The sequence below is a fragment of the Gymnogyps californianus genome, chromosome Z (genome assembly GCF_018139145.2).
Source record: "Gymnogyps californianus isolate 813 chromosome Z, ASM1813914v2, whole genome shotgun sequence".
Lineage (NCBI taxonomy): Eukaryota > Metazoa > Chordata > Aves > Accipitriformes > Cathartidae > Gymnogyps > Gymnogyps californianus.
The window spans coordinates 55,975,623-55,990,628 of NC_059500.1; the positions used below are offsets into that span (position 1 = coordinate 55,975,623).

At 38.9% G+C, this 15,006-nt stretch overlaps 1 protein-coding gene across 1 annotated transcript in view; it reads left to right on the forward strand.

Annotated features, from left to right (window-relative positions):
* Positions 1–15,006, forward strand: part of PGM5 (phosphoglucomutase 5) — a 78,682-nt gene that overhangs the window by 38,697 nt on the left and 24,979 nt on the right. Inside the window, exon 7 of the mRNA XM_050913337.1 lies at positions 8,944–9,059. Within this exon, the coding sequence (XP_050769294.1) occupies positions 8,944–9,059 (116 nt within the window). The remainder of the gene's footprint in view (positions 1–8,943; positions 9,060–15,006) is intronic.

A 15,006-nucleotide genomic window follows, 5' to 3' on the forward strand; every position in this document is an offset into this window, starting at 1 on the left:
GAGCAGAAACAGATGTCGTAGGCTCATTGGCCAGTTTTCTGTCTGAAGGAGAGGCTTCTGATGAAGTCCAGTTTTTCATGGTGGGATTTCTTTAATGCTGTATTTCTTTGAAAAGAAGGAAAGTTCTTAGTTTCCATATGCACAAACTTCAATTAAATTGAATTAAGCAGTTAACTCTTCAGAGAACTTTTTTCTCTCATGGTATCTCATTGCTAGGGCTCTGTGTTATCATCCAGACTTCGGAGAGGAATTTATAAGCCAAAGCTGTACTCAAGGCCTTAAAACCTAAGCCTGTGTATGAGGACTCCTACAGTGCAACTTCTTAAAAGTGATCTAACTTCCCAGAAAAAGATTCTTTAATGCCTCATAGTGCCCACAAATTGGGGACGGTAACAGTCTCACTGTGATAATACATATGTAACTTGCATGCTATTGATAGTTTTAAAGTTGGCAGTAATTTCGCATCTAGACCACTATGACAATAATCTACTCGCAGCACCTGCAAATACAAGGTGAAAAATTACAGCTTTGCATGCCATCTGCTTCGTGTATTTGTTAAAGGTGCATTTACTGTCCCCGTTCGCCAGTGAATTCTGCATCAGTGGCAGTTCACTCCACAGCAAATTAGGGAGACTAGGCTGAAGTACAGTGTCCATAAAAAGTATCCTTGCACCTCCTGCCCATAGTGGACAGGATTATCACATTAGTTTTGAAGGCAAAGGCAGACTCAGCAAGGAGTCATGCTGGCTATTTTTACTTTGACCACTTACTCCCTGAAGAGCAGGGAAGAGGCAGAGGCATTCTGCAGCCCTTTCCCAGAGATCTGAAGCAGTGCTGTGCTGCAGCTGTTGGCCTACTTACAAATGTATTTCAGTTCTGCAGTGCTCCCCTGGCTCTGTAGCTGGCTATGAAGTTAGGCACGTGAATTTACTTTTACCCCCTGGGATTGAATCAGAAAGTTGCCTGTTGGGAATGGGACACATATTAGTTTACCATTATTTTGTAAAGTGTCTCAAGTACTTTAAAAAGTGCTGTCTTTTTGGTATGTTGCACAAGGTGCTTGTAACATTTGGCTGAGATATTACAGAGAGTGTGTGCAGGAAAACTTGCTGGTATGAAACATTGAGCTGTGTGTTCACACCATGGCCTATAGGTGGCAACAACGAGTATAAGTAACTGCAGGGCCCCACTGTGTGTGTGTTTGGGAGCCTGAGTTCCTTGATGAGTGTTTTAACTATCCTTGTGATGGTGCAAGCCTTTTCAAGTCTGCTCCTACAGGAGACAGAAAAAGTCCAATGGACTTGAAGGGCCCAAAGGGAGAAACTACATTTTAAATTTGTTTGGTTTAGGAATTTAAAGCCAAGGGGCTGACCTTGCACACAATAGTATAGTGGTGATTGTGCTGAACATGAATGTGTTCCATGTAGCTCAAATAAGTTTCTAGTATGTACAGTTGCTGTGTGTTACAAGGCATAAGCAAGGTAGGTTGTGTGTGTAGGATTTTGCCTTTCTGCTGGGATAACTTTTAGTTTTTGCTGCTGGAAGATTTCAAACACGGGGAAAGGCCAATGAGAGACTGAGAGGCAGGAGAGAATATTGGAACAGTTAGTTGGCACTGCAGTTACATTTGCATGAGTGCCAGGAGGCTCCATTGATAGAAAGGGAATTCAAATTGTCCTGAATAGAATTTAACAAGATGATTTCTGCAGTTATTAGCAATCCATAACACTCCTCAGAACTATTGTCAGCCAAAAAAATCTGCCTGAAGTTACCAGTTTTCAAGACAGAACCTGTCCCTGAACACCAGGCCTTGATTCAGTGTACCTTTAGTCCACTTGCAGAATCATTTTAGAGTTAAAACTTTGCAAGGGTGGGGAGGAAGCAAAACCAAAAAAGCCAAATGTTTTTAGATCCTTTGTAGTTAAAGTGTCTTCAGATGCTTTTTGTTTATTGATTTCTGTTACTATGATTTTTCTCTGTGAGACGTAGCATACTAGGAAGCAGAAAGAAAAGGAACTTGTTGTCTACTAACTATTTTTTTTTTCTGCCTTGTGCTCCTGACAGCCTCTCTGCCAGCCATGGCAGTTTATGTCTTATCTTAGTGATATGTCCTGGTTATCTGTGTTGTGTGCGAAAGCTTAGCATTCCACTGCTTTTTTTGCTTAATAAATTAAAGACTGTGAAGGAGTAACACTGTAATACTTGACCATATAAGGGGGGTGACTGTTGTTTTAGTTCTGCTCCTTGCACAATATGCAGTTGAAGCCTTTTAAGGGAAGGTGGTGCAGACAGAGTGAAAACATCCAGAAGCAGAACATCCATTTCACATTATAGTTGGTGCCAGTGCTGGTGCTGTCGTTGCTACTACTGTGAATTTCTCACAGGCTGTTGGAGTTGCATAGTTACAAAGAAGGAAAGACTTACAGGTGAGACTGAAGAAAAAAGTTAAAACCGTTTAGTTCATGGCTCCTGCATCTTGAGAAATAATAAGAATGAAGAGGGAACTGACCAAAGGTGAGCTGAATTAGGCTTCCAAAGTTGAGAAATGAAGTAGCAAAGAGCTCTTCAGCATCAACAAGAAGAGACCACAGAAAGAACAAGTGGAAACATCAAGCAGTGAGAATGGGATAGGGACTTGGTGACTAAAAAGGCAATGAATATTTTGTATAAATTTTCAATAAAGTTTAAAAAAAAATTGCTTTGCAGAAGAAATTTGAATAATGGAGAGGGAATGAGATAATTAATGCAAATGATCGGATGGAAAAGAAATTGTGGCATCATGACATGAGTTCAATCCTGGATGTCATCTTAGTACTCCAGAAGAATGAACCCATGAAATTTTAGGTCTGGTTGCAAGTAAGTCAGTCCATCAAGGCAAAGACTGTACTATATGGTTAGAGAACAGCAAAATCAGGATCTCTAATAAAGGGATGGAAAAATTGATGTAGGCAAGCATAAGTCAGTTGTTTCGATCTCAGAGGTGTCCAGAGTGTTACAAAAATTTTGAAGCATCTCAGGCAGTAAAATATCAAATAAAACACATTTGTATGCCAAGGTTAGACTGTATGAAGACTCTTATTTTCAGCTAGAGAAATGATTTTCTTGATAAACCAGATGCAGATCCTTACTTGAGATATTTTTCATTCTTTGTGTGAAGAAAGACTACAGAATTGGGAAGAAAAACTGGTTTTCTTAGTTTCAGTCAAACCATAGTCTTTAAAATAAAATATGCGTCAGGCCTTAGATCAAATGAAGCTTTTATCAGCTGGAGATTAGGTAACACAGTCTAGTTCAGTGGCTAAGTAGAGATTTAGAAGACTCAGTGTGAAAGCTTTTTCTTCTATAGCCAGTGACTCTGAAAGAAACTATTACAGAGGTTTGATCTCTTGCAAAATGCTGCTACCACACACTATCCTTCAGTGGCCCACATGTCCATCCCACAAATTCCTTCAATTCCCGTTTGTTAGGGCCTGAGAGTGCCTACCCTTCTGCAGAATCAGGCTCGCTGCTCTCTAAATTACAGCAGCTTGTCTACCTCAGTGCTGGCTCCACAGAGAGGACTAGGATTGAAAAAAAATGTGTCCATGGAACACTAGTCTGTGTTTTGAAGCCTGCTTACCCCTATGAACATCTTTCACATGTGCAGCTGATACCTACAGGTGATGGAAGACAGAAGAGACAAGGACATGCAATAGCCGCTTCTTTAGTGATTCTTTCATTAATATCTCTTTTTTCTTCCAAGTTAAGACTGCAGAATGAATGCGGTGCTGCAGTTTACCCTAGCCAGCATTTCACCTACAATGCAAAACTCTAGTCAGTCATTTACAACAGTTCATGAGACCTGTAAAAGAAAGCCCTTTCCCCAGTGTTGTGACCTTTATCTTTGTGGTGAACAGGCGTCACGACTTTGGCAGGATAATTTTGTTTGATTGACTGATCTATTCTCAGAAGTTATAAAAGTTTCACTGGGCACAAGAAAGTCAGCTTGCCGCAGACCATTTGTTGTATCTGAATGACGTGTATTCATCAGGACTTTTTGTGGCATTGTAGAGAATAGGTTGGAGCAAACTTCCCTCTGACTTTCATTAACGTAAGTCAGGGTAATTCTGCTGAAGTCAGTGGCGTTTTGCTAGTGCAAAACCACAGTGACTGGAAGATACTCTCAAGGACCACTTTGATTTATTAGCCCATCTGTGAAAAATAATCTGTTGTCCCCACTGAAAACTGAAAGAAAGATATCAAAAGGATATTCCTTTAAGCCTTTTAAATAAAAGAACATTTTTTTTTCAATGGAAAGTTACTTTATTACACAGTTTAAACAGGGTAATATTTTTACTGTAATTCCAAGGGAAATCGTTTGGGCTATCAAGAGTCCTGTACCCTCTGTTTTCCTAGTTAAGTGACATGCATATGGCTATGAAGTACAAGGAAGAAGATCTGGGATAGTCAGATGTGCAGCTGTACAATAAGTAGTCCAGTTGCCTGGTGCAGAACAGGTAAGTTTTCCACAGTAGTCTGTTAAGGCTTTCAGGAGCAATTTTAGAATTAGCTGTTAATTTTTTTTTCAGACAGAAAATTTTCAAAAATCCTGATCCTCATTATGAAGATTATTATTATGTTCATTATTACCTTAATTATGAACTGGCCAGCTCATGCTTTGGTGAGACTTGTTGTAGAGTTCAAGAATTGGCTTAACAGTTCTGTGTTGGTACTAAACTCTCCAATAATTCTGTTTTCTAGTGATGAAATAACTCAGACTCTTCTCATGGTTGCATTGTACGTGTTCTCCTAATGTTTTAATAAAAAGTGGGCAGTCAGTATAGGCAGTGTGGGACTAGCTCTTCAAAATAAAAATGAGAGTGAAGTTGTACAGTAGGAGGGTACAATTAACTATATAATCTTACAGTAATTTATATTCTTATTTTAACTCACTTTATTATCTCCCCATTTAAAAACAGCTGCTCCTGCTTTTTTTAAATTAACAAAATATCATTTTAAATAATGTGTGTAATTGCAAAAAGTACAGTCCACTCTTCTCTGATTTTTTTCCCTCCTTAATTAGTATTTCAGCATATTGGGAGCATAAATACCCTCAGCTCTGATATGGGCAGAATAACTAAGGTGATTGCCATTCAGTTTAGGTCCAAGTGTGAATACCCCATTTGCTAGTCTAGCAAGAGCTAATTAGTGCTACGCACAGACAGAAGAAATGTTACTGTGTAATCTCATTGATGTAGTGAGCACTTACTTACACTGAAAGAAGGCAAGCAAGAATACTGTTTGAAGTCAGTCCCATTAAATGTCTGAAGTGACAAGAACCAGAATGTTCACGGTTTGTTGTATTCCTTCTACATAGTTCATACTCATGGAACGTATAAACACAGGTATATCAACTGTGTGGTTAGACATAAATAGAATGCCTTTACTTGAAATAGATTAGGAAAATGAACCTATTCATATGGCGTATTTTTTTCCAGTTTTTATTTTGAATTGCTCTGGAAGTATATTCCATCCATGAAGTTGAGCCTTTTGACAGATAGCACCTTCACCCAGAGAACTCCGAGACTGAGGTATTGCCCTTACAGGAGCACTACTGCATCAGTATCTTGATGATGATGCATTATACATATATATAAGGACATATAAAATTTACTCTGATGAGTGAGACCTCTGCAAGATACAAACTCTTTGCAGCACCAGTTCCCAAACTCACTTTCTGAGAGTAGTAGTATCCTGTCTGACCAAGAGATCTCATATAGACAACAAAATCTTTATGGTAACCACTTGACTTGCCATTTCTAACTCCCCAAATTTATGGACTCCAGTGTAAAAGTACAGAAAGAAGAGAAACTTAAAAAGCTGTATAGATATAGACTTGTTTGAACTGTCCTGTAAAGGTACATTGCTAAAAACATCATAGATTGTAATTAATGGATCTGTGATTTGTTATAGCAATTGTTCTTGCAGAATTACAAGTTCCAGAAACCTTCATTCTAAGCATTTATTTGCCTAGCAGAATAAAATATTTCCTTAGTATCTTTCAAGCTTGTCATGAAGTCATATGCTGCATTAGGTAGTGCTGGAAATCTTCAGTGGTACATAGAAACTAATTTCCAAATTTTGGTCCACAAGGGATGCTACCCTTTTGTCTCAGCTGGCACTTTTTAAAAAAAAATCTGGCCGCTTGGTATAGCAGTGACTGAAAGCTCTGATTTTGTCATTTTTTCTCTAAGAAAGCAGATTGGTGAATGTAAAGTGAAAAAAAAGTTTTGGTAAATGAAGATACTTTTTTTTTTACTTTCTCTGCACTGAAGTCATACCAGTCATATTTCTTGTTTAGAAGCATGTAGATGTAGGAGCATTAAAAATCCCTCCCCCTTCCCCCATTTAGTCTCTGTTTTCCCTGGCTTTGACCATCTAGTAATTTCCAAGTTACAGAATATTAGTTTCCTTTCTCTGAGGGTATTTTCCTGTAGTTTGCATTGTTATTTGTTTGATCTGATGCAGCACATTATTTCTCTGAGTCTGAAGCTTGGAGAATTATTTGCATCTTCCTGTGGTTCCTCTGAACCCTCTCATGTTTCCTGGGATGATCATTTGCCTTAAATGTCTATAGGTTGCATAAAGGCACATTCTGCATTTATCGAGACTTCCAGTGATGATTCTTTAGTTCAGTAAAATGGCAATAAAAGAACAGTATGCTTAATTTTCAGTGTGCTTCTACTTATTTACTCTGTTAACGTCTTAAGAGTCAAGAACAAAAAAATATTGCAAGGAACAATCTGTCATACTTCACTATAAACTTCATATGTATACATTTATATGTATATTTTGTTTGTTTGTTTGTTTGTTTGAAAGGCTTAGTTTAAAGTAAACCAAATGCCAACAGAATCAACATCTGTATTTTCAGTGCTAGCCTAGTGCATAGAAATCTTCAAAAATCATTACAGGCCCTGGAAGCCTTTGGTGCTGATCAAGATAGGTCCATCCAAGGCTGTTTGTCCCCAGACTAGAGGAGTACAGAAAAGTGAAAGGGAAAAGATTTTCTTCTCCAAAAACAGTAGCAGGATATGGGAACATTTCTGCAAGCAGAAATATTCCTGCTGTATTGTTAGGCTACCTCAAGAGAATTGGTTTTGCTCTTCCAGCATGTTAGCCATTGTTTTCTGGTTGATTGTTTTCTAGTTTTTGGCAGTACGGTCCTGTTCCCAGCCTGCAGTTACTGTCACACTGAGATTAAATTCTTTTATGTTCTTGATTTTTTGCAGATCCAGCCAGAAACCTGTTCCACTCTGCGCTGTATAACCTCCCTTATGGAGCAGCATTTCTAAGGGCTAATAATATAGCTAGTGTGGTATAAACAGAAGGAGGTATACACTTGCCTCTACCTCTAAACTAGAGACATGAAAACTGAGTTTAGGATTAAACATTTTGATAATATTTTTTTCTCCAGGTACCTCTTTAGCTCTTTTCAAATAAGTATCAGCAGTTCTTACTCCATCTCATTTAAAAAACACTCTTTTTAGATTTACTATGTAAGTACAAAAATGAACGTCTAGGCTGAGTAGGAGACGTAGATAGCAGTGGATGTTTATGACATAAAAAAAAAAAGTGGATTTGGAGACTTAATAGCAGTGCTGATTAACAATTTAAAGATTTCAGAGAGAATACTTAAAGGCTGAACTGTCATTTAGGTACATTTATGTACCAGGTTTTGAAAGGGTCAGTATTTGCATATTTGGACAGTTCATGCCATCTACCTTACACGCCTACTTTTAAGACAGAGTGATGGACCGTCTGAAAACAGGTGTGTCTCTGTTGGTCAGAGAGGTGACTGCTTTTGCCTTGACATGTGACTTCTAGGTGGATTGTGTTAAGCGTGTTGAATCCTGCTTTGATTGATCTGTTTTGCCTGGGCTTGACTGCAGTTAAAATTACGTAAATCATCTCATGTCAAGTATTCTTCTGTGGGGGTGGAATTCAGGAAATGTTTGTTAGGTGTGATTGCTGCAGCAATCCTGGGGAGATCATAAGGTCCTTTTTCGTCAGTCAGATTGCTTGACTATATCTCAAGTCTTATTTTTCATATTAAAAACCAGTTGGCTCCAAACATCCTAGGCACACAATGAAAACAAGCAAATATAATTAGAAACAAGAAGAATGTTAATATTCATTCTGCATAAATCCCAGCTTCGTAGTGGGTTCCTTGGAGGATTTGTTTTTTTCTTCTTTCTTGTTTTTTAGTCCAAGAAAGGATTTTTTCATTGTAGTTTATAACAGGAATAATTACCAGTTAACAACCTGGGGAAGGGAAAGCACATCCAGCTTGTATGGTGGTTTATTTTGGTTCTTGAAAATACTGGCAGGTCAGCCAGCTAGTGGGAGTATTTCGTATAGGTGTGTCAGAGGAGACAGGGAAAGTAAGTTCAGAATCAAGGTGAGCCTGGGAAAGCTTTTTTAGAGGAGATGCTGCATCATGGAAACATTTCTGTATTGTCTTGGCTTTGAACACATGGACAGAAATGTAAGTGTCTTTCAAGCATATTGGTGTTGGCCACCTGTGTTTTGTAAAGGAAGGTACTTCAACATGATGCTTTAACTTACATTAAAATATTAGAAAAACAAAACTGTGTGTCTCTAGATATAACTGCTTCTTGCTCAGTAACAAGAGAAAGATACTGGTAAAGCCTATTGAGCCGAGGTCCTGCATTTTCCAAAATACTACTCTTAGTGTATAAACATACCTGGGTTCTGGTTGAAGTCAGGTTCTGAGACAAGGATCAGTTTTGAATGGTGCTGTTGATCTGTTCTGTTTTTTTTTTTTAGTTATAGCCCAGCTGTCAGGAGATGTAGCAAGACCTAGAATATTCCTCAGCTGATCTCAGGCCATATGTAAAAAAAGCAATGTCTTAATCATGTGATGTTTTATTGTGTCTTTTCCAGAGTGGCAAAAGTAATGAAGGTTCCTGTGTATGAGACACCAACAGGATGGAGATATTTCTCCAATCTCATGGACTCTGGACGTTGCTCACTATGTGGAGAGGAAAGCTTTGGCACTGGTAAGCAATACATAATCAAAAATTTCCACAGACTTTTGATGACAACTTTTAATTTTCCTGGGTGCATCAAGTCAAAGCCAAAAAATAAGCAAATTAACTCTCTCTTGTTGCTGGAACAGAGAACTGTCAGTTGTTCACATCTTGAGGGTCTTCTTGCAACTCTGGTGTCCAGTACCTTGAGGTATGAAAAATGTGGAAGAGGGACGTTCAGAAGCCATAGGCAAACGTATCACTGCCCAGACAGCTTTTGGAGTTGCCTGGCACTCTCTTCTGACTTGAACATAATGCAGAAAGGTCTCACTGGTTCCACTGTAATAGTCTTTTCACAGACTGCAGCAGCGTTTGGAGGGATTTTGCCTGTATGGAAAAAACACATGTTTTTTCCTAATGTGATTCAGTGTACAAAGTATGAGGATTTGTATGTCTAATGATAAGTCTAATGAAATCTGTTGTAGGAGTCCCTTTTTGGAACATCACAATTACCAAAACTCAGATAAAATAATCGTTAGAAGAAATTCAGTTACATGTTGGCATCTGTATTTTCCCTAAGTATTTCTCCCTTGTCTGTCCCAAGAACCAGTCAAACAATAGAATGCAGAATGAAAGACAAATTTGAGCCCTCATGAATTCAGTACTGACAGGTAGCATTCGAGCAAACAATTAAAATATGTAGTCTGTAAATCTGCACAAACATGGTTTTGGTTTATGAGAAAAACTGAATAAATTTCACAGTGTTTCTTTTTTTCTTTCCTGGATTCTGGCACAGAAATTCTGTCTTCTTTTTATTTATTAGTAGAGTTATGTTACAAGTGTTTTTGAATGAGCACATATCAGAATAACTTAACCATTTGCCTGGCCAATGATTTATTCTATATTTTGATGTGAGTTCCATGGAGTTCTTTATTTTGGTGTATAATTCATTGGCTACAGCTTTTCATAGAAAATAATTTATCATGCAGTAAAATTTGGTTACAAATTTAATTTTGCTTTGATTAAGTTAGCATTAAGTTTGTTGGTTAAGGTCAATTAGAGCAGAATACTGCTTTTTTTAAAAAATGAAGATAACTTTAAGCTGTGGACATGCCACTTCATGTATTAGCCTGTCATTAACTGTCTGTAAGTATCTGAATGGACTATGATGGAAGAATCAAAAATGTGTTAGATTTCTTTGGGTGTCTATCTGTAAAAAGTAAGAGAATTTAAATTAATAATGAATGTTTATTTTCTTTCTGTTGTGAATGGGAACCAATGTCCCATGATGAGTAACCTGGATGCCTTGGCTTAATTGCTGTGACTGGCACAGATTTGTGTTGCCTTGAATGTATCTTCTGAATAGATATTTTCAAAGGGTGTTCTGCAAGGTCATTGAGTGAGTTCTGACTTGGAGAGAGGGGCAGGAAGATCTTGTACCTTTCAGAATGTACTGCCATTGTGTATTGTTAGACTGCGTCTGCATTTGCCCATGAGAGGTCTGGACTGGGGAGTTTTCAACTCTCACTGCTTTTTGATGCTTTTTCACCAGGCCAGTTCTGTACCCCTTCCCTTTAAATATTCAAGTTCCTCCTGCTCATCCAAAACCAAATATTTCCATGAAACTTGTGTGGGTCTTGAGACATCAGTATGACCTCATTAGCACCCAAATTATTTGGAAAAAACTCCTGCCTTCATCATCATGCTGAAGAAAGGGAAGTGTGAATTTTGACTGGAAAGAGCTTGTAGGAGTTTGATTGGTGAGTTTCCATAGGCTGAAGTACATCTGGGTACCTTAGCCCATAGAGTGCAGCATCTCCTGCTGCATGCCATTTTATCTGTAGAGGTATGCAAAGCAAGCAGCAGTGGCCTCTATGTGCCATATACCATGACAAACCACTGCCTCAGGCCTGTTTCTGCTTGGGAAGTAAGCCTCCTAGACCATCTTCATCTGGTGATGTTGAGTGCATCAAAAAGCATCTTGCAGATGCTTTCTGTCTCAGGGACAAGGGAAGAATCTTTGGTTGCTTAGTAGAAGCCTTGTCTCTTTTGAGGAGACTTGTCATTAAAATTTTATGGTGCAGTTATAAAAAAAGCCAAAGATGAAATTTCCCTGGCATATTGAAAAGGCATGTTCAGGTCTTGCCAGGCAGGCTGTCCCAAGCATTGGTGGACTTTAGCCCTGCAGATCAGTTATATAGGAATCAAGAGAAGTGGTTTCAGGGCTTGATCTACTGAAACGCTGAGGGCATTGTGATCTGTGTTGGCCTAACTTTATTACCCTGAGTATCAGATGGTTGTTGAAATTGGGAAAGAGGGACAGGTGTCTCATAGAGGTCAAGGAAGGGCCTCCGAAGTTTATCTGTTCTTCTAGGTAGGCAAGATAATTCCTCTAACTTCTCTCTGTTCTTACACTTGACTTTTTTCCTTTGTTTGTATCCTTCTGTAGGGCCCTGAAACAATTGCATTTTCTACTGTAGCCTCTCTTCAGGTTTTGCTGCTCCTGTCTCCTGACATCAGACCACTCTCTGCATTCCTAGCACTCTCTGTGTTCCTGTCTTAATCTGGTTCTCCTATCCTATCGTTAATTCTTCAGATTCTTGATAAATTGTGTCTCTTGTGAATTCTAAGGGTGCTTGAACAACATATTGCTGGCCAGCATGGAGAGCTGCTCTACGGCAATATTTAATTTGTGCATCCTGGCACGTTCTGGTCAGATGAACTTTGTTGTACCTGCAGCACTTCAGTGTGGAAAGCCTCCTGACCTCTCATTTAAGCCAATGCCATCTAAAGGCTAATCTGAACCCTCAAGATTCAATCCCATGGGCATCCAGACAATTTGAGCACTGGGTTTAAATTCCTCAGTGCATGTGTAGTTGCTGTGTAAATGAATTGTGACAGTGCCTACAGGGCAATTATGCAATGACTATGATGCCTGAAGTTTGTTTATCTCCCTGCCTCAGTTTTCTTATCATCTTTCAATTCAATGCAGCTGTCTGAAAATATCTCATATGCCAGGAGGTTTATTTGTAAAACGCACTCTGGTCTGTAGATGACCAATACTTCAGCAATGCGAGCTGGTTTTAGCAATAAATATTTACCTTATTGCGAATCTTTTAGTAATGTCCTACGCTGCGTGACCCTCACAAGTTTCTGCCAGTATTGGGCCTTTGAATCGATTTTACAGTTTCCCCTTAATCATATCTATTTAGGGAACTGCAACTTGGCACTTCTTTAGCTTTCAGCATGGAATATTTAAAGCAATGTACCATATAGCTGATCAGAGTGGGAAACTTGCTGTTCTGTGCAAGAGAAAGGGGCTTTACAGATCCACATTCTATCATCAAACTAACCGAACAGCACTGGAGACTGATTGCTTGTGTACCCAGGTAATCCAGCCCAGCTGGAATTTCCAAATAATACAGAGCCCTGGTTTTATAACATAAGGGATTTTGCTCTGGCAAGTAAATAAAAGCAAATTTTCTGCTATAAAAGGACAAAAGATTTTGAAAACATCCCATAGGGCTGTGTTTCCCAGACTTGTTTTCTGGCAGCTGATCTTGGAGCTCAACCAATACTTTAAAAACTTCTTCCATTTTTGTAGCAGTGTGGGGAGCTTGTCAGATGAGGTTAGTAGCTTTCTGGTTCTATGACTAATGCCCAGGACACAGTTCAGAGAAGGGCGTCAGCAGCAGCAATTAGTTTCTAAATTTCATCAGCAAACTATTAATTAGGACTAGGAGAGCTGTGTGGCTGATGTATCTTTCTGCAGTTTAAGCCGCTTCGGTAATGGCTACATCTTTCATAAATTTGCGTGCTTCATCTCCAAATTTCCAGATGCTATTAACATCAGCTGCCTTCTCCTGCAAGATTATGTAGAAGAAGAACTAGTGGAGAATATAAAAATGTGCTGCTGCTGAAATGAATGAAAGCCTTAAAAGAGCTGTTTGGTGGTATCTGTTACAGCAGCACAAATTCAAAATAATCTCATTAACTTGAATAAAGGAACAGATCAGAATGCCCCTAAATCTCCATTTGCCTAAAATATCATCAAGTTTCAGATTGCTGGATGATAAATTTATAAGACTCAAAGTGCGTGCAAACAAAATGATTTACCATGAGTTTGTATACTTGCTTCAGTCAGATTTTTGTTTTAAAATCACATTTACAGAACACAATACGCTAGACAGAGATGAGTAACTTAGGGAAAAGCGATTACATTTTCTTCATGCATATGACCCTCAGATACAGAATAGGTTAGACATGTAAAAGACAACCTGCATGCCCAACAGCTTTCCTAAGTCAGAAAAATCATAATATGAACAATTTTGCATGATCTTACTTTGTTTCTCAGGCTACTGCCTCTCAAGACTTTACTTCAGTTTAAGCCTGTTTAAGCTGAGTACTTCTTTATGAATGGGAACACGCTCTAAGAGTTTTTCCCAAATTGTTTACTCTGAGTCTGGCCATAGCAATTGACTGTTGCAGTAGTAAAAAATAACTTTTGCTACTGTTATATGGAGAAATATGTGACAAATTAACTTAAAAATAAGTTGTTGAAGTAGTTGCAGTTGTTATAATTTCCCTTACTAATGGCAAATTAAATATAATGGGATAATCAGTGTCACGGTTTAACCCCAGCCAGGAACTAAGCACCATGCAGCCGCTCCCCCCTCCCCCCTCCCAGTGGGGTGGGGATGAGGATCGGGGGAAAAACGTGAAACTTGTGGGTTGAGATAAGAGCAGTTTAATAACTAAAGTAAAATAAAGTATAATACTAACTAATAATAATAAAAAATATAATAATAATTGTAATGAAAAGGAATATAACAAAAAAAAAGAGAGAAATAAACCCCAAGAAAATACAAGTGATGCACAACGCAGTTGCACACCACCCACTGACCGATGCCCCAGTGATCCACCCCTCCTGGCCAACTCCCCCCAGTTTATATACTGAGTGTGACGTTCTATGGTATGGAATATCCCTTTGGCTAGTTCGGATCAGCTGCCCTGGCTATGCTCCCTCCCAGCTTCTTGCACACCTGCTTGCTGGCAGAGCATGGGAGACTGAAAAGTCCTTAACTTAGGATAAGCGCTACTTAGCAACAACTAAAACATCAGCGTGTTATCAGCATTATTCTCGCACTAAATCCAAAACAGACTGTACCAGCTACTAAGAAGAAAATTAACTCTATCCCAGCTGAAACCAGGACAATCAGAAAAATGTTTATTGACTCCTGTGTTCCATTTTCTCTTTCTGCTTCAGCTCCTTAAACAGAGTCCAGAATTCATTAATGCCTTGCATGTTTCAATTAAAAGTATCACTGATAATTATCCTGAGGTTGCTAAGAGCCCTCAGCAAGCCAGGAGGACTATTAGTATTGCAATCTCAAGAATACAGAGTTGCAAGGTACCTTTTACTTGATCGCTTTGCACAGGGCAGCTCTGCCTCTGCCGATCCACAGCAGCAGATACTGGATCTATACAGCAAAGAAGAATGGTGTTAGCTGAACTGAGGCAGCAGAACGAGCTCCCTCCCTAGAGTTTCTACCATGTCAGCTGGGCAGTAAGAATAACAGAGAGAGAGCAAAGACACCTACAGACAACGGTACAGTAGGTGAAAAACAGAGTTGACTAGTAGAGTTGCAGTAATAGATTTTAATTTGCTAAAAGAAAGAAGGGCAATAAATAGAACATATGTGCATATAGTAACCCAGCTGATGGATATGCTGGTGAAATAAAAGAGATGGAATAAACAAGTTCTGAGAAATCCCAGTTGTCAATTTCCTCCTATTAAGAATAACGAACTGAGATACTTCTTGTGCACGCAGGATTATTGTCCCTGTACTCACATCAGGCTAGTGTTTTTAATCGGTGACTTTTGATTCTGGAACAGTTGGGTTGTTTCCAGCTTTTCCATCCACACTTGCCTCTGGATTACTTTCTTCCAATGCTTTCTCTTTCCAGAGAAGCAACA